General features: G+C 36.0%; 1 protein-coding gene across 2 annotated transcripts in view; it reads left to right on the top strand.

The window, feature by feature from the left end:
• The window catches only part of REDIC1 (regulator of DNA class I crossover intermediates 1), a 55,082-nt gene that overhangs the window by 27,040 nt on the left and 7,350 nt on the right, over window positions 1-20,692 (top strand). For both annotated transcript variants that reach the window (XM_058309201.2, XM_058309200.2), the window contains 2 exons: window positions 1,172-1,235; window positions 6,511-6,547. In XM_058309201.2, coding sequence (XP_058165184.1) covers window positions 1,172-1,235; window positions 6,511-6,547 — 101 coding nt within the window. The remainder of the gene's footprint in view (window positions 1-1,171; window positions 1,236-6,510; window positions 6,548-20,692) is intronic.

Raw genomic sequence — 20,692 nt, forward strand, 5'->3', positions numbered from 1 at the left:
ATACGTTCTTCCCTGAATCTTAGAGTTGATTAGATTTGTGGAAAGTGTCTTATGTATGTGTGTGTGTATGTGTGTATGTATATATCAGATCACAGTAAGAAATTGAAGGGTAACATGTATAAGACTGCTTCCAGGCAAGATGTACACGTTTTCTAACTTTAAGGAGCTCTCCCTGGGAAGGTGGCTTGGTTACTACAGAATCAGAACAAGGGAAGAATTCAGATACTAATGGTGTAAACAAGCGCATCAACATTTATGAGACAGGCTATCTTCTAGGGATGGAGCCCTCTTATTGCCAGCATTTTCCTCTGAGAGACTCTCCCTGTTTTCTCTGTGTTCAGGATTACCATTTCCTCATCCGGTAATTGGGGCATTTTTTTCCCGTGTTGAAACAATTAGGCTTACCAGATTTGCTCCTTCATCTTGCTGCTGGTGTTCTGTAGTTAAAATGATTTTTAATCTCATCCATTGTGGGTTATTTTTTATTTATTCCACAGAGTTTTGGGTCTGCCGTACTGGCTCTTCTATATATATAATGGTAACTCAAGTAAAACGTTATTTTAGGTAGTACTTTTAGAATATCTTAACTTTCAAGGTAATAATTGTGGTTTAGTCAGATCTTGGTAATTGAAAATCATGGGCTAGAATTGATTTTCATTCTAGAAGTACTTTCTTATGATAGCAGTTAAAATATCTGTTCATATAACCAAAATATAGATTCTATTTTTATGGGATCGGCATATATAAATTAATTAAAAAGTAAATTTATAATTTATTTAATGAAATTGACAAATCAATTTCTTTGTTGTTAAATCTCCAAATATTCAGAAACTTATAAGTGAAAAATCAGGGTGTTAAGCTTTGAGTTTTAAAATCTGCTTTATTAAATTGATTTAGAACGTAGTTTCCAAATCTGGCTGTAGATCCAAATCACTTCAGGGAGGGAGTGTTTTTAATATTAATACAGAGTTTTAATATTTAATACTGAATTTGACCCACACATAACAAAGAGTGGATTGTTGGTATAGAGTTTATGAATCTTTGTTTTTTAAAAAGCTTCCCATATAATTCTAATTCTGATCTGCAGCCAAGTTTGTAAACCAAAATTCAGAGCAATAATTTTCAGAGGGAATAAAGCAAACTTTAATGCTGTCTTGTTTATAACCCTTAGAGATAATAATAACTCTTTGGAAGAATTGCTTTCTAAGCAGTCAAGAGACTTTGGAGTTGGAGAGGTAAAGCACACTCTTTCATTATCTTTCCAATTAAATACGTTTGTATTATCATGCATATTTTAGCATTACCATTTACTTTGATTTAAACTTAACTTTTATTTAAAAATTGTTTTTTAGCCTAGCTCTTTTGCTTTCCTTAAATTTTTTTTACTCTGGAGAAATTATAGCTTAGATTTAGAAATAAAAATAATACCTTTTTAGAAACTATGATGTGCTTTATTGTGAGACAAACCAATGTAGATGCATATAAATACTTTCTAGAAGTATTTTAAAATTTACTCCAAAATAAGGATGCATTCAGTTTCAATTTGCTACAGGTACACATGAATATATATTAAAAATATTGAAACATCTATAAACATTTGTTATGTAATGTTGTAACTCCTGCTCTTAATAAGGCTGTATGCTGTTACAGCAATCCAAACCTTGTAGTAGGACCTTTTATTTATTTTATCTCTAATATGCAAAACCATTTGATTGTTTAAGGTCTTCGAAGTAAAAGAGCCTGATATTCAGAGAGATTAAATAACTTGTTCAAGGTCACACATTCAAACCAGGACTTAAACTCATGGTTTTTGGGTTTTTTTAGAGGTTTTATTTATTCCTCTCCCCCACTGTCTGCTGTGTCTATTTGCTGTGTGTGCTTCTGCAACCTCTTGCATTATCCTGTGGTACTGGAAAACTGCATCTTTTTGTTGTGTCATCTTGCTGCGTCAGCTCTCCGTGTGTGCAGCGCCACTCCTGGGCAGGCTGCATTTTTTCATGTGGGGCGGCTCTGCTTGCAGGGCACACTCCTTGCACATGGGGGACCTGTATGCCGGGAAGACCCTGCATGGCACGGCACTGCTTCAGCACAGTAGCAGCACTGAGCATGGGCCAGCTCACCACACGGGTCAGGAGGCCCTGGGGATCAAACCCTGGACCCTCCATATGGTAGATGTATGCTTTATCAGTTGAGCCACATCTGCTTTCCCAAACACATGTTTTAACTTACCTATACTCAGTTCATTCTCTTTTTTCCTTCAGTATATATTCATGTAGTACATATTATGAATGTATTTAGTAGATACTTATTGAGTGTCAACTGTAAAGACATAGAACCTGTCTTAAAGAAGCTATAGTCTAATATCTAGTAGCTAGACAGAAACAGAAAAAAATCTAATACATTAAAATAAATTGCTCCACTTTTGTTTTGTGAAAATGCAGTGGGAGCCAAGTAAAAGTCACTTCTAAGTTTCATGGATAGTCAGGGAAGATGTTGTAGAGGAGATAACTTTTGAGCTGAATATTGATTGATAAGTTTACTGTATGGACAGGCCGGGCAGAAGGAGCAGCCAGGATAGCTAGAAAGTAATATGTGAGAGAATATAGCTTGTTTTAGAAACTGCAAGTACCTTATTTCATTGTTATTATTATTGCTAATATTATAGCAAAATTATAATGGGTGAGGGACTATCAGGAAATAAGTCAGGACAATACAAAATACGAGCTCAAAAATGACTTTGATACTTCAGTTTCCTACCACAAGAGAGTCACTGAAGAAATTTTACCAAGGGACTATGATGACATCAGAGTGTTAAAAGGTTGACTCCAGCAACAAGGAGGTGCGTTTTGAGAAGCATCAAGTCTCAAGATATAGGAAGAAATAATGAGGGCTTAAATTTGGGCAGTGACAGTAAGGATGGGAGGGTTATCACAAAGATGTAGGAGCTCTAGATGTGATAGTACTTTGTGACTAGTGATTAGTTGAGGAAGAGGAAAGACCTGGATTTATGAATTGATGGGGTAATACCATGCATGCACCAAGAGAGAAAATATGGGTGAGGATGGCAGAAAAATGTAACTGTCCGCCAAAATTCATGCACCTTCTTTTATAGATTAGAGCTGACTACCTAGCCAGGGAACACATTTCCTAATATTCTATCTATCTAGCTGTGGCCATGGGGCTGTATCTCACTAATGAAATATTAGCAGAAGTGACGTACATCATGTTAAGTGAAATAAACCAGACAGAAAGGGACAAATATTGTATGAGCTCACTGATAGTGAATAATTAGAATAAGCAAACTCACAGAGTCAGAATACAGAATTAGATTACCAGAGGTAAAGATAGGAAATAAGGAGTTAAGGCTTAAAATGTGCAGAGTTGCTATGTGGAAGGATGGAAATGTTTTGGTAGTAGGTGGTGATGAGGATAGCACAACATTGTGAACATAATTAATAGCACTGAAATATAAGTATTTATCTGAATGTGGTTAAAATGGGAAATGTTAGGTTGTATATATGGTAATGGAATAAAAAATTTTTTTAAATCCATGTAACTATACTATACAAACAGTGAATCCTAAGTTAAACCATGGTCTATAGTTAATAGTACAGTTATTTAAAATGTGCTTTCTTAAATAAAAAGGAAGAAAACTAAATAGTGACTCTTAACAGACCTGTAACAAGGATTGATCAGTAATCAAAAGCCTCCTAACAAAGAAAATCACAGCACCAGATGACCTCCCTGTTGAATTCTATCAAAATTTTAAATAATTAACACCAGTTCTTTCCAAACTCTTCCAAATAATTGAAGTGAAGGGTGTTATTCCTAACACATTCTATGAGGCCAGAATCACACAAAATCCAGATAAAGACAAAATCCAGCATCCCTTCTTTATAAAAACATTCAGAAAAAAAAAGAATGGAAGGAAATTTCCTCACAATGATAAACAGCATGTATAAATACCTACAGTTAACATGATACTCAGTGGTGAAAGACTGAAACCTGTTCCCCCAAGAATAGGATCAAGACAATGTTATTGTTTGTAGAAAATGTTCATGGAAGTAGTATGTCTTCAAGGATTATGGTGTGTGCATCCTATTCTCTAATATTCAGAAAGTAGATGGATAGGTGATAGATTAAGTGATATGACAAAGGTATCAAAATGTTAAAATTGGTGGATCTGAATATTCGGGAGAGTAGGGATATGTTGGAGTACTCTGAATGGGATTTGTATTATTTTTGCAACTAACTTTTAAGTTTGAAATTATTTTAAGAGAAAAAAACTTTTTAATTTGAAAATATGCCTTGGTAAGGATATGGAGAAATAGGAACCATCATGCATTGTTGGTGGGAATGTATTATGTAAAGATGCAGCAGCTGTGGAAAAGTTCAGTGGTTCCTTAAAATGTTAGACAGAGTTACTGTATCTCTCAGTAATTCCTCTCTTAAGTGTATATCCCAAACATTAGAAAGCAGAGATTCAAGCAGCTGTTTGTACATGTTTTTACCAACATTGTTCACAATAGCCAAAAGATGGAAACAACTCAGGTGTCCATCAATGGAGGAATGTATTGATAAACAAACTGTGGTACGTACATACAATGGAATATTATTTAGCTATTAAAAAGAATGACATCCTGATACATGCAGCAACATGGATAAAGCTTGAAGACATCATGTTGAGTGAAATAAACCAGGCACAAAAGAACAAATATTATATGATTTCATTTATATGAAATATCTAGATTAAGCAAATTGATAGAGACAGAAAGAAGGTTAGAGATTACCGGAGGTTTGGAGGAGGGGGAATGGGGAATTATTGCTTAATGGATAAAGAGTTTCTGTTTTGGGTGATGAAAAAGTTTTAGCAAGGGAAGTTGGTGATGGTAACCCAACATTGTAAAATTAATTAATTGCAAATTTTGTTATGTATGTTAGCACAGTAGAAAATGCAAAAATAAAAATCTCTGGGATGGTAGATGGTGTGTAAGGAGTGGGCAAATAGTGGTATTCTCAAGATCCTTTTGTTCTGATGGGATAGGAGAGAACTTGGTCATGGGGGAAGACTATAATTATTTAATTTGATGGAGATGTTTAATAAGGTTTAAATATGATTGTTAAAATTGGGAAACTTATTACTAGAGAAATGGAGATACATGAAAGAGCTTCAGAATTCAAATTAGTGGGAATGTCATATTTTGAAACCTGATGAAGGTGGAAGAAAATGAAATAGTACTTCTACATAAATATAAAACTTCTATGTAAACATAAAAAGTGTGGAATAAAACCTAGTTTTCATATAATATATTAAATATGAAGGAGGTGACTTTCAATTATCTATTTTATAAGAAATATATGTAGAACAAAATTACAGAGGTTGAAAATAAAAAGAAACTAAAGATGTACATAAAGAAGACATATTAGTGGAACAAGGGCAATATAAATGCAATAAAAATACCCACTTGAAAAAAAGAAGACTAAGATACTAAGTTACTGGTTCACACAGTGATAAAATCCTCCTAGTTGGGCATTGTGAATGCTGCTGTCCTGGAGGTGCTGTGGTGCATGCCCACTTTGGGATCCGTTACCTGTCTCAACCTGTAGCTTTTTTAATGCAAGTTTGAGTCATGAATGTTGTTAAATCAACAAGACTTTTTAAATGAAGACTGGTGGGGTTGAGAGAAGGCAGACTATGCTTTATGTAGTTATGTAAAAAAGGTAACAGGTTTGGCAGAAAGCTAGACTGTTTCTAGTTTATGCTATCTACCTGTGTCTAAAACTCTGTTCTAACAACGGAGATATGTGTTTTCTGTATGTCCATGGTACTTAGAAATATCAGTCATGTAGTAAACCATAAAGGAAATTTTAAGAAATGTGGCAAGATATAGATTTATAGATACATTATTTCATTACAGTTCAGTAAAATTAGAAGTCAACAAATAAAAGATGTTTAACCTGCTCAAAATTCAGAAATACTCTGGGTTTAAAAATGAAAGGAAAGAAAAAGAAAGGAAATAAAAAGTAAATTACGAATTATATAGAAAGTAATGAAAAGCAAAACCAGCAGTTTGCTCTACAGAAAATTTATAATTCTAAGAACTTTCATTTTTTTTAAAAACTGAAAGTAAATGAGCTGATATCCAACTTAAGAAATTAGAAAAGGAGTGACAGAATTAAGTTCCTAAATTGCCTTAACAATCTTCGTCTTTTTTTCAGTTGCATTTACTATGATTACCATAAACCTTTCCTTTTTGTCAGTAATTAATTTATCACCAGTGTGTATTCTCTTGCCTGCTGTTTTTAAACCAATTATTTCTTTTTATTGTTCATCATGGATTTAAGTAATCTTTGTCAATTTAAAGTAATGTAAAGGAAGAGTACTACAAAATGAATTGGTATGGTTTTAAAATAGCCTTTCTGAATTATGAATAAGAATGCTGATGTAGGGAAGATATAAACAGATATTATGTACCCTTTGAAATTGTTAAAATTTTGGCTTTCTTCCAGATTCTGGTGGAAGAAGGAGGAGAGTGTTCTTTAAAAGGTAAGCAAGTATCTACTAAGAAAATCTGTCATTATGACTGTATAAGCGAATTTTATTCTTTGAAAATTCTTTAGCATTTAAATGGAAATTCATTAAATTTTAAATGTTTTTCTTTTAAGATTCTTGCCAGGAAATATATATTTCAAAGCTATCTTAGAATATACAAATAAATGAAAGTGAGTCTTTGAAATTACTTTTATTTTTCATAAAATATACATGAGGATATAATATATTCATGCAATTTAATGAATAATAATTAAATAGATATTCTTTTACTTACTATGTAGCTTAAGAAAGAATTCATTATCCTTTGAAGATTTCCTCAATTATATTTCCTATCCTGCCCCCTAGAGGTATTATCCTGAATTTGTCTATTGTGATTTTTTTCATATATAGATTTTACATTGCTTGATTTTGAATTTTCTACAAATTGAGACAAACTTTATATTTTTATGCAACTTCCTTTTGTTTTTCACCCAGTATTATATTTTGAGTACATCTACTTTGATACTTTGGCTCTAATATGTTTCTTTCTTTTCTTTTTTTTAATTTTCTTTATTCCCTCCTCTCCCCTCCCCTCAGCCACATCAGCTCCCCTGAGTTGTTTTTTCAGTTTGTTTTGCTTGTTGTTTGTTTTCTTGTTTTTTTCAGGAGCACCAGAAACTGAACCTAAGACCTCCCTTATGGTGCTCAACCGTTTGAGTCACATTTGCTCTGTTTCATTAATTTTTACTGCAATACAGAATTCTCTTGTATTTTATGTATTTTCAGCAGTGGTTATTTAGGTTGTTCTGAATATTTTGGTATGGTAAACAATGCTATTTTGGCTATTCTTGAAATTTCTCCTAGCATATGTGTTTAAGAAATTCCTCTAGGATTTATTTCTAGTAGTGGATTTGTTAGTTGATACAATATGCATCTCTTCTATGTAATTCAAAATTGTTTCCAAAGTATTCATGCTAGTCTGAACTCTGACCAGCAAGGTACAAGAGCTTTAGTTGCATTTTCTTATGAACCGTTGAGTCTTCTTTCATTGTTGGCAATCTGACACCGCAACATAGTTTAAATGTATATATCTCTGATTACTAATTAGGTTACTTCACTACCAATGTTTCATCTTTGAAATTCCTTTTCATGTTTTTTACCCATGTTTCTTTTAGGAAATTTGTCCTAAAGTTTGGTGTTTCTTTTATATATCCTGGATACTAATTACTTGTAAGCTCGTGTTTGACAAATACTTCTCTATATTGTTAGTGATCTTTTCTTTCTGTACTGTCTTTTTATATCTAAGATAGATAGATAGATAGATAGATAGATAGTTTTAATTTGCGATTCTCTTTTGATGAGTGAAGATGAACATCTTTAAAATGTTCATTGGCCATTTGCATTTCATTTTCTGTGAACTCTCTGTTCATGTCTTTTTGTAAACTTTATTTTAAAATAAATTTTAGATGACAGAAAAGTTACATGAAAAATATAGGGGGTCCCCGCTCTTGTCCTTTTACCTCTCCTGCCTTTTGACCCCTGCTCTTGCCTCCCACCCCACCCCCACCATGATGAGCGCGCAGGCTGGCCTGGGCATTTATAATCTCTAATGGGGAACTGGAGTCTGTGAATTGGCCCCTTTGTCACTTTTCAGCCCTTTCCTCACTGCCTGGGACCCATGATCTGTTAGGTTCTCCCATTTCTCTTCCCTCCCTACCTGAATACATTACTTAGTCTCATAACCAGCTTGCTCTTGAAATTCATTTCTCATAGCTTAGACAAGAGCCTAGAGAAAATATTGGCTATATTTTTATATGCATAAAAGTTGGAGAAAAAGTTACCTGGGTACTTTTGGTTAATAGGTGTTTTTAGCAAGGAATGTCTATTTAGAAAGCTATGCTTTAAATGTTTGGTCTCAGTTCAGCAGTAAGGACCCCCTCTCCTGGGCCTTTTCATCCCAGGTTTCTGTTTGTTAAAACCAGCTACCCCTGGGGATTTCCCTAGGAATACCCCCATCCCCTGAGGGGAGGGCAAAGGAGTCTTCCTTCTGTTCTGCCACTGCTTTGATTGACCTTTTCACTAGAGTTACGCAAGGCTTTTCTTAGGCCCTTATGGAAAGCTGACCGACTTCTCCTCAGTTTCTTCACCACTGCACTAAAAATGCAATTGCTCCTTGGGCCAATTAAGCTTTTTATCCTAGAGGTATTTCCAGAGGAGTAGTCTTTTTTGCCAGTTTAACTGCTGATTTTAGAGAGCAGTCCTGGCTGAATTGAGATAGAGGATTCTTTCCTAAGAGATATTTTCCTCCTGTTGTGCTTAAAATAAAATAGACACACACACACGTATATATATATACACACACACACACACACATACATACATATGGGAATTGCCCCTTCCATCTCTCACATTTTCCCCTATTAATAACACCTTTAATTAGTGTGGTACATTTGTTAAAATTGATAAATATTGAAACATTGCAGTTAACTATGAACTCTAGTTTACATTATGGTTTACACTGTGCACCACACAATTTTATTGGTTTTGACAAAATGTATAGTGGCTATATCAGTCTTTTCAGTATCATGCAGAACAAAGCCAGTGTCCCCACAATATCCCATGTTACACCTATTCTTCCCTCTTCCTCCCCTCAGAACCTCTGGTGGTCATTATATATCAATTTCACAAGTTCTTCCATTACTGGAATAATAGTAAATCTACTTTCTTTGGTCCATAGTTGCATTCCCTTTTTGTTTGTTCATTCCTCAATCTTGAGGATTTGGGGATGGTGATGCCCACTCTGCTTTTCTTTTTTTTTTTTTAAGATTTATTTTATTTATTTCTCTCCCCTTCTCTCCCTTTGTCTGCTCTCTGTGTCTATTTGCTGTGTGTTCTTCTGCGTCTGCTTGCATTATCTGGTGGCACTGGGTAATTGCATCTCTTTTTTGTTGCATCATCTTGCGTCAGCTCTCCTTGTGTGTGGTGTCACTCCTGCGCAAGCTGCACCTTTTTCACGTGGGGCAGCTCTCCTTTCTTCCCTCCCTCTCCCCTCAGAACCTATGGTAACCACTAAGTTTCAGTTTTTAAAGAAAAATGTTCATAGTTACATACATTAATATTAAGGGCTTAACATTGGTCTGTTTTCTTTCATTAGGCACTGCCTATGTTCTCTAGAGATTTTTGCCCTTCTACCGGAAAACATGACAGGACTCCCCAGGACTGGAGTTTAATATTTTCTTTTTTATTGTGTGGGTCTCCACCACTAAGATAACACCTTTGGCAAGATGAAGATTTTCATATTCCATAGAAGCATGCCTCAGTTGCACCCTATCCCACATAGCCCCTCACCCCTGAAGCCCTGCACCAGTAGCCCTCCCCTGCCTTATTTGCTGAAGAACACTCCCACCATTGTAGTTTTAACCACAGACATACAAATTCCCAGAGTTCGCCTATTCCTTGTGCCAGTTCCATGGGTAGTCCAACCCAGACCCCCACCCTGATCACCCTCACACTCCACCACCATCGACCCCACTCACATCCCTGTACCACTATCACCCCCATTCATAGCCACACCACCCCCTTTCACCTTATCATAGGTTTTTCCCATATTGAACGTCAGCTCACCACACTCTTTCTCTCTCCTATAAACCTATCTTCCAGACTCTAGCTCTTGATTGTGCTTAATTTGCATAGGTCATATCAGTGAGGTCATGTAATATTTGGCCTTCAGTGACTGCCTTACTTCCTTCAACATAAGTTCTTCAAGATTCATCCATGTGGCCCCATGTTTCAATACTTCATTCCTTGTTACAGCTCAGTAATAGTCCGTTATATGTATATAACCACATTTTGCATATCCACTCATCTGTTGATGGACATGTGTGTTGCTTCCAGCTTTTAGCAATAGTAAATAATGCCACTATGAGCTTTGGTGTGCATATATCTCTTCATGGCTCTGCTTTCAGTTCTCATAGGTATACCCAGCAGTGGATCATATGGCAATTCTAGTTAGCTTCCTGAGCAACCATCAAACTGTCCTGCGTAATGACCGCACCATTCTACTTTCCCACCAGGAGTGGATGAGTATTCTCTTTCCTCCACATCCTCTCCAACATTTGTAGTTTCGATTTGTATTTCCCTAATAGCCAGTGATGTTGATCATCTTTTCATATGCTTTTTAGACATTTATTTTTCTTTTTGGAAAAGTGTCTGTTCAAGTCTCTTGCCATTTTTTAAATAAATTGTTTGTCTTTTTATTTTCAAGATGTAAGATTTGTTTATATATGCTGGATATTAGGCTCTTATCAGATAAATGGTTCCCAAATATATTCTCCCATTGAGCAGCCTGCCTCTTCACATTCTTGACAAACTCCTTTGAAGTCGAAAAGTTTTTATTTTGAGGAGGTCCCGTTTATCAATTTTTTGTGTTTCTTTGCTCATGATTTGGGTGTAAAGTTTATGAAACTATTTCCTATTACAAGATCTTGTAGATGCTTCCCTTTATTATCATCTAGGAGTTTTGTAGTTTTGGCTCTTATATTTAGATCTTTGATCCATCTTGTCTTTATTTTTGTATAGCACAGGATATGGTCATCTTCTCTCATTCTTTTGGATATGGATATTATCCTTTTCTCCCAGCACCATTTGTTGAAGAGGCCATTCTCTCCCAATTGAGTGTGCTTGGTGGCCTTGTCCACTATCAGATGACTGTATATGTGAGAATCTATATCAGAACTGTCAGTTCACTTCCACTGGTCAGTATGTCTATCTTTGTGCCTATACCATGCAGTTTTGACCACTGTAGCTTTGTAGTGTGCTTTAAAGTCACGTAGCATGATTCCTCCAATTTCGTTTTTCTTTTTCAATTTGTTATTGGCTATTCAGAGACCCTTGTCCTTTCAAATAAATTTCATAATTAGCTTTTCCAATTCAGTAAAAATGAAGTTGTAATTTTTATTATAATTGTGTTAAATCTGTATGTCAATTTGGGTAGGATAGACATCTTAATGATATTTAGTTTTCCAATCCATGAGCATGGATTATTCTTCCATTTACTGGTGTTTGATTTCCTTAAAAAATGTGTAATTTTCCATGTACATGTCCTTTAAATCTTTAGTTAAGTTTATTCCTTTAGTTAAGTTTATTTGATTCTTTTAGTTTTATTATAAATGGAATTTTTTTTTCTTGATTTCCTCCTCAGATTGCTCATTATTGATGTATAGAAATGCTCCTGATTTTTGCTTGTTGATTTTATATCCTGCCACTTTACTGAACTGGTTTATCAGCTCTAGAAGCTTTGTTGTAGATTTTTCAGGGCTTTCTGCATATGGGATGATGTCAGTTGCAAATAGTGAAATTTTGACTTCTTCCTTTCCAATTTTGATGCCTTTTATTTCTTTTTCTTTCCTAATTGCTCAAACAGATACTTTTAACACAATGTTAAATTACAGCAGTGACAGTAAGCGTCCTTGTCTAATTCCAGACCTTAGAGGGAAAACCTTTAATATTTCACTATTGAATATGTTGTTAGCTGTGGGTTTTTCATATATACTCATTATCAAGTTGAGGAATTCTCTTTCTATTCCTATCATTTGAAGTGTTTGGTTTTTTTTTATCAAGAAAGGATGCTGTATCTTGTCAAATGCTTTTTCTGCATCAATAGAGATCATCATGTGATTTTTTTCCTTTTGATCTGTTAATATACTATTACATCAATTGATTTCTTATGTTGAAACTTCCTTGCATACCAAGGATAAAACCCATTTGATCATGGTATATAATTCATTTGATGTGCTGTTGAATATTATTAGCAAATATTTTATTGGGGATTTTAGCATCCAGGTTCATTAGAAATTGGTCTGTAGTTTTCTTTTCTTGTGGTGTCTCATGTGGCTTTGGTATTAGGATTGGCATCATAGAATGAGTTAGGCTATGTCCCCTCCACTTCTATATTTTGGAAGAATTTAAGCAGAATTGGTCATATTTCTTTCTGGAATGACTGGTAGAATTCACCTCTGAAGTCTTCTGGTCCTGAGCTTTTCTTAGGTGGAAGGTTTTTGATGACTAATTCAATCTTGTTATTAATACTTGTGATTGGTTTATTGAATTCATCAGTTTCTTCTTTTGATAATGTATGTTGCTTGTGGTGTGTTTCTAGAAATTTGTCCATTTCATCTAAGTTATCCATCTTTTGGTGTACAATTTTTGAAAGTATCCTTTTATGATGCTCTTTATTTCTGTGGGGTCAGCGGTGATATCCCCTTCCTGGTTTTTAATTTTATGTATTTACATCTTCTTCCTTTTTTTCTTTGTTAGTCTAGTTAAGGGGTTGTCAATTTTATGAATCTTTTAAAAGAACCAGCTTTTGGTTTTGTTAATTTTTTTTATTCTCAATTCTTTTTCTTTCTGCTCTAATCTTTGTTATTTACTTCTTTCTGCTTGGGATTAGTTTATCTTTTTCTAGTTTTTCCAAGTGTGCAGTTCAGTCTTCAATTTTAGTTCTTTCTTCTTTTTTAATATAAGCATTTATGGCTATAAATTTCCCTTTCAGCGTTGCTTTCGCTTTTGCTGTAGGTTTTAATAATGCTGTGTTCTCATTTTCATTCATTTCAAGATAGTTACTGTTTTCTTTTGCAATTTCCTCCTTGACCCACTGATTGTTTAAGAGCATTTAACTTCTAGTATCTTTCTGCCTATTCTGGTTCTCTGACCCTTATTAATTTCCAGCTTCATTCTGTTGTGGTCAGAGAGTTTCTTTGCATAATTTCAATCTTTTTAAATTCATTGAGGCTTGTTTTTTCACCTAGTATGTGGTCTGACTTGGAGAATGATTCATGTGCTCTTGAAAAGAATGTATATTCCACTGTGTTTAGGTATAATGTTCTGTATATGTCTCTTAGATCTAGATCCTCTAATGTGTTATTCAAAGTCTCTGTTTCTTTATTGACCCTCTGTCGAGATGTTCTGTCTAATGGTGATAATGGTGTATTAAAGTCCCCCTCTATAATTGTAGAGGCATCTATTTCTCCACTTTGTTTTTCCAATGTTTGCATCATGTATTTGGGACACACAGGTTATGCACATAATTGTTTATGATTGTTCTTTCTTCTTGATAGATTACTGCTTTTATTAACACATAGGGTCCTTCTTTGTCTCTTACAATAGTTTTGCTGTTAAAGTCTATTTTGGGGAAACAAATGTGGTTCAAGCAATTGGGCTCCCATCTCCCATATAGGAGGTCCAGGGTTCAATGCCCAGGCCTCCTGGTGAAGGCAAGCTGGCCTGTGTGATGAGCTGGGCCACGTGGAGTGCTGCCCTGCACAGGAGTGCTGGCCCATGTGGAGAGCTGACGCAGCAAGATGACACAACAAAGAGAGGCACAGAGGAGAGACAATAAGAGACGCAGCAGATCAGGTAGCTGAGGTGGCACAAGAGAATCATCATCCCTTTCCCACTCTGGAAGGTCCCAGGATCAGTTCCTGGAGCCACCTAATGAGAATACAAATAGACACTGAAGAACACACAGCGAATGGACACAGATAGCAGAAAATGGGGGTGGGGGGTAGGAGGGGAATAAAATAAATAGTCTTAAAAAAATAGTCTATTTTGTCTGATATTAGTATAGCTACTCCTGCCCTTGGTTATTGTTTGCATGTAAAATCATTTTCAAACCATTCACTTGCAACCCTCTTGTGTCCCCTAGGTCTAAGGTGAGTTTGTTTTAGACAGCATATAGATGGGTCATATTTCCTTATCCGTTCTGCCAACCTGTGTCTTTTGATTGGAGAATATAATCCATTAATATTCAATGTTATTATTGTCAAGACAGTACTTACATTAGCCATGTTTTCTTTATGCTTATATATGTCATATTTTGCTTTTATTTATCTTTTTAGTTAAATCTAATAAACTTCCTTTCTACACTCTCCTCCAGTTCTCTCTCCTATTTTTTTCTTTCAACCTGCAGAACGCCATTTAGTATTTTGTGAAGGGTAGGTTTCTTGTTGACAAGCTCTCAATTTCTTTTTATCTGTGAACATTTTGTACTCTCCCTTATTTTTGAATGCTGGCTTTACTGGATACAGAATTCTTGACTGGCTGCTTTTTTCTCTTAGCACCTTAACTATGTCATAGCACTGCCTTCTCACCTCCATGGTTTCAGATGATAAATTAGCACTTAATCTTATCAGGCTTCCCTCAAATATGATGGATCTCTTTTTTCTTGCTGCTTTCAGAATTCTCTCTTTGTTTTCAGCATTTGACATTTGTTAAATATATGTCTTGGCGTAGGCCTGTTAGAATTTATACTATTCATAGTGCACTGCACTTCCTGGACACATACATCCATGTCTCTCAAAAGATTTGAAAAAGTTTCAGCCATTGTTTCCTCCAACACTCCTTCTGTCCCCTTTCCCTTCTCTTCCCCCTCTGGAATGCCTATAATGTGTATACTTGTGTGTTTCATGTTGTCATTCAATTCCCTGAGTCCCTGCTGATTTTTTTCTGTCTTTTTAGCTAGCTGTTTACTATTTGTGTGATTTCAGATGTCCTGTCTTCAATGTCACTAATTCTTTCCTCTTCCTGTTCAAATCTGCATATTTTTTATTTCTTGCATTTTGCCATTCATCCTCAAATCTGTTATCTTTTTATATGTGTTTACAATTTCTTCAGTATGTTCCCCCAATGCCTTCTTTTTTTTTTTTTCTTCAATTGAGGTACTCACATTTTTTAAAAAATTATTTATTTATTTTTAAAAATTACATTAAAAAAATATGAGGTCCCATTCAACCCCACCGCCCCCACCCCCCACTTCCCCCACAGCAACACTCTCTCCCATCATCGTGACACATCCATTGCACCTGGTAAGTACATCTCTGAGCATCAATGAACCCCTAGTCAATGGTCCACATCATAGCCCACACTCTCCCACGTTCCATCCAGTGGGCCCTGGGGGAATCTACAATGTCCCGTAATTGTCCGTGAAGCACCACCCAGGACATCTCGTCCCGAAAACGCCTCCACATCTCATCTCTTCCTCCCATTCCCCAAACCCAGCAGCCACCATGGCTACCCTTCCCACACCCATTCCACATTTTCTCTGTGGACATTGGATTGGTTGTGTCCATTGCACATGTATGTCAAGTGGGGGCTTAGATTCCACATGGATACTGGATGCACTCCTCCTGCTTTCAGTTGTAGACACTCTAGGCTCCATGGTGTGGTGGTTGACCTTCTTCAACTCGTTGTTAGCTGAGTGGGGTAAGTCCAATAAATCAAAGTGTAGGAGCTGAAGCCAATGCCTTCTTAATATACTTTCTCTCTTTGTTCACTTCATTAAATTGATTCATGATATTTATTTGGGCACCCTACTTCCATGTTCTGTGTCTCCTCCTGTTTTTCAGTTTTTCATTTGACTGGGCCATGTTTTCCTGTTTCATAGTATGGCTTGTAAATTTTTTTGGGGGGGTCTAGACATCTGTTTATGTTGATGGGATTATTCACATGTTTAGTTTCTTTTTCTACTCCAGGGTTTTATTTCATTTTGTTTTGTGTTAAGGGTCATCTTTTACACTTCATTCCACTTATTCTCTATTCCTGTAGTTATCCATGTTTCCCTGAAAAAATATTAAGACCATAGAAAAGGAAAAATAGAAGAAGAAAAAAAGGATGATAGAAATTTTTATTTTTTTTTTTAAGATTATTTTTATTTATTTAATTCCCCTCCCCTCCCCCGGTTGTCTGTTTTCTGTGTCTTTTTGCTGCGTCTTGTTTCTTTGTCCCTTTCTGTTGTCGTCGAAATTTTTAAAATTATACAGAAGGAACAATAAAAGAGGCAGTAAAAAAAAAATAAGTGATAGGAGTGACCAATCATAAAAATGCAGTGGAATAAGAATAAAAAAGGTGAAATAAAAACAAATGAGACAAGAAGAATTAGAATAAAATAATAGATCAGAAAGATGAGAAGAGAAAAAAAAAGAAAACCAAACAGTGGAGGTGGAATGAGAAAAAGTAATGGAAAATGTGAAAATAAAAGAAACTAACAAACTAAGGAGAAAAAAAGAAGTGAAAGAAATAAATAGGAAATAATGAAATAAAACAGAAAACAAAAACCAACAAACCAGGAAAAACAGGCTTCTCCACTCAGGCCACCAGGAACAATCTCAGGCTGCCAGTGCTCATCAATCAATCACTCTGCAGCCCACCTCCAAGGTGGGTGGTTTTAGAATCTAAAATAAAGAATTAAAAAAAATGAAAAAATAAAATAACAGATCAAAAAACCTTAAAAAAAACCTCAATCTTTAAGTTCCCTGTCACAGGTGCTGATGGGGTATCTGACAACTCTTGAATCTCTCTATGGATCTGTTCTTTTAGGGGGTACCATGGATTGAGCCAGGGAGCTAGTAGGTGTATGGTAGGCATTCATCCATCTGCTAAGCTACACCCACTCCACAGGGTAAGTAGGCTTCTGAAAGCTTATCTGTGTCTCTTAGCCTTCTATCCCCTCATATGACTTGGGCTTCTAACATTTTGCCAGCTATCTCTCCTGGCTTCCTTCTGTCAGCCCACCCCCTCACTTACCTAGTTCCTTGTTCTCCTGGGGTTGGTGGGTATAACAGCCTGCCCAATTCAATCCCCAGTCCTGTCTCCCCGGAGTGGCTTCAGTACTGATCGGGGTCTTTTTTTCCCCCTTTGTTCCACCTATTTCTCTTCCCCCTTACACTTCTCTTTCACTGAGTTTGCTGGTTGCTGGTCCCATATTTATTTGCCCATCAGCTCCCCCACAGATGGATCTCTTTCAGCCTCTACTTGCTAGGCTGGCTATAGCTGAGATTCAAAGCCAGCTCAGCTGGGCAAACTCACTGAAAGGGAACCATTCTCCACCCTCCACCAGATCCCTCTTCCTCCAGAGAGGAAGACCTTCTTTCCCCTCTCAGCTGGCTGCAATGAGCCAGGGATTTTACCAAGGCCATTTGCCTTGAAGTGGGGGAATATTCCCAGCCACACGGGTGAGTAACTTACAGTTTTTGTTTAGCCTCTTTGTCTTTATGTCCCTCTCCCTCCTGGATGATGTGCAGCACTCTCCTGGTGTGCAGATCCCCAAAGCAGCTCCCTCAGATAGTGTTTTCCCTTCCTCTGATGTTTCTGTGAGAGAGTTAAGGCCTGCCTAGCTACTCTGAACTCAGTAAATGTTTGAATGTGTTCCTTAGTCCAAAAGAAAAAATCTCATATCCGCTAAGATTGGTCATTAGCATGGATATAGTACCTTCTTTGACATTGATTCATAAATATTAAAATATTGCTGGAGGATAGATCTTTTTGAAGAGTCTAGGCCATTTGTTTTGCTGAATGTCCCACAGTCTGAATCAGCCTAATTGTTTTCTCATGATTAGATCCAGATGTTTGGCAGGAGCACTATGAACGATACTATCTCCTTTCCGGTGCATCCCATCAGGAGTGCCTTGTCTAAGGTTGCATGATGATGGGTGATGTTAAGTTTAATCAGTTGTTTAAGGTATCTCAGTGTACTTTAAAAATTTTTAGAAAATTTGTGAGCCTACAAAACTATCATGCATAGTGTGCAGAATTTCAGTATGTCACCTTCCACCAATACCTTACATTGTTGTTGAACATTTGTTACAGGTTATAAAAGAACATCATTCGACCACTAAGTGTGGTTCATAGCTTACATTTATATATTTTTCCACACACCTTCTATTATTAATACCATGTAATAGTGTTGTCCATTTGTTTTAATTCTTGAGAAATCACTTTCATTTTTGTACAGTTAGCCACAGTTCATCTTCTGACACATGGTTCACTGTGGTATACAGTCCCATGCCTTGTACAATTTATCTAAAGTGTAATTCAGTGGATCTCACTTTCATCATAGAATTGGGCAGTCATCACCTCAGTACATTTTTAACATTTTCCTTAGTCCGGAAGAATAATCCCATAGCCCCCTATTATGGACACTTAGCTTTGAGATAGTACCTTCTTTGACTGTAATTCTAGAATATTAGAATATTTTTGTTAACTATAGACCAAAAGTTTCATTAATTGTATTTTTCCTGGCATCAACATATTCTTATATGTTCACAACTTGAAATAGTGACATAAACATTTGTTCTAGTTCATAGAAGAATATTCTTATAGTTGTACTATTAACCACAGTCCTTACCCACCTCCAGCTTCACTATGTTATTCAGTCACTAGACTATTGTCTAGCTTTTTTTCAATTGTCATTTATGTACCTAAACTTCCCCTTTCAACTACAATCCCATTTATAAATCAGTCATGTTAGTATACTCAATATAATGTGTTACATCAGCTCTCTTCATTTCTATACTTTTATAGTAAAGCTGATTAAAACATCTACATACAGTTCTATTGGCTATATAGCAGAGGAGTTGCTGAATCATGTGGCAGCTCTATATTTATCTTTCTGAGGAACTGCCAAACTGTCTTCCACAGGGGCTGCACTGTTTTATAATCCCATCAACAGTGAACAAGGTTCCTATCTCTCAACATTTTCTCCAGCACTTAATATTTTCTACTTTTTAAAATAATGTCCATTCTGTATGGTATGACATGATATCTCATTGTCATTTTGATTTGCATTTCCCTGATAGCTAGTGATGTAGAACATTTTTTCATGTGCTTTTATATTTCCTCTTGGAGAAATGTCTATTTAAGTCTTTTGCCCATTTCTTGACTGGACTGTTTGTTTATTGTTGAGTATGATCCTTTTTTTTTAAATCCTCCCCCCCCCATGGCTTTTTGTGTGCTGTCTGCTCTCTATGCCCATTTGCTGTGCATTCTTCTGTGTCTGTATTTATTTATTTTTATTTTATTTCCCCTCCCCCCTTGCAGCTTGCTTGCTGTCTGCACTCTGTGTCCATTCACTGCACACTTTTCTGTGTTTTTGCTTGTCTCCCTTTTTTTGTTGTTGTTGCGTCACCTTGCTGGGTCAGCTCTCTGCGGTGCCCAGGCCATGAACCCAGGGCCTCCCATATGGTAGACGGGAGCCCAACTGATTGAGCCACAGCTGCTTTCCTGTATGATCTTTTTATATAGCATGGAAATCAAACACTTGTTAGATATGTAGTTTCCAAAGATTTTCTCCCATTGAGTGGGTTGCCATTTATCTTTTTGACAAAGTCCTTTTGAAACACAAAAGTGTTTTAAGTTTGAGGAGGTCCCATTTATCCCTTTTTTATTTCTTTGCTCATGCTTTTGGTGTAAGGTTTAAGAATCCACCACTTACAACCATGTCTTCAAGATGTTTCCCTACATTTTCTTTTAGGAGTTTTATGGTACTTGATTTTATATTTAGGTCTTTGATGTATTTGGAGTTAATTTTTGTATGAGATGTGAGATAGGGGTCCTCTTTCTTACTTTTGGATATAGATACCCTGTTCCTCCAGCACCATTTGATTCTGCTCCAGCCAGGTGGGATTGACAGCCTTGTCATCACTTTACCATAGGTGTGAGGGTCTGTTTCTGAACCATCAGTTCAGTTCCATTGATCTGTCTATCTTTCTGCCAGTACCATGCCATTTGTACCACTGTAGTTATGATTAAAGTCCAGAAATGAGAGTTCTCCAACTTTGTTCTTCCTTTTTAAGATGCTTCTGGGTATTTGGGGCCCCTTACCCTTCCAAATAAACTTGAAAATTAGGTTTTCCATTTCTTTAAAAAGGCTGTTGGAATTTTTATCAGGATTGCATTGAATCTGTATATCAATTTGGGTAGAATTGACATCTTAACTATTCTTAGTCTTCCAATCCATCAACACAGAATGTTCTTCCATTTATTTAGGTCTTCTTTGATTTTTTTTAGCAATGCACTGTTTTTTCCTGAATACAGATCATTTACATCTTTGGTTAAGTTTCTTCCTAAATATTTGATTCTTTTAGTCACTATTGTAAATGGACTTTTTCCCTGACTTTTTCCTTAGATTGCTCATTACTATTGTATAGAAACACTCCTGATTTTTGCGTAGTAATCTTACATCCTGCTATCTGCTGAATTCATTTATTAGCTCTAGTAGCTTTGCTATAGATTTTTGAGGATTTTCTATGCATAGGATCATATCTGCGAATAGCAAAAGCTTTACTTCCTTTCCAGTTTGGATGCCTTTTATTTCTTTTTCTTGTCTGA

This window comes from Dasypus novemcinctus, chromosome 12 (assembly GCF_030445035.2).
Source record: "Dasypus novemcinctus isolate mDasNov1 chromosome 12, mDasNov1.1.hap2, whole genome shotgun sequence".
NCBI classification, from domain to species: domain Eukaryota; kingdom Metazoa; phylum Chordata; class Mammalia; order Cingulata; family Dasypodidae; genus Dasypus; species Dasypus novemcinctus.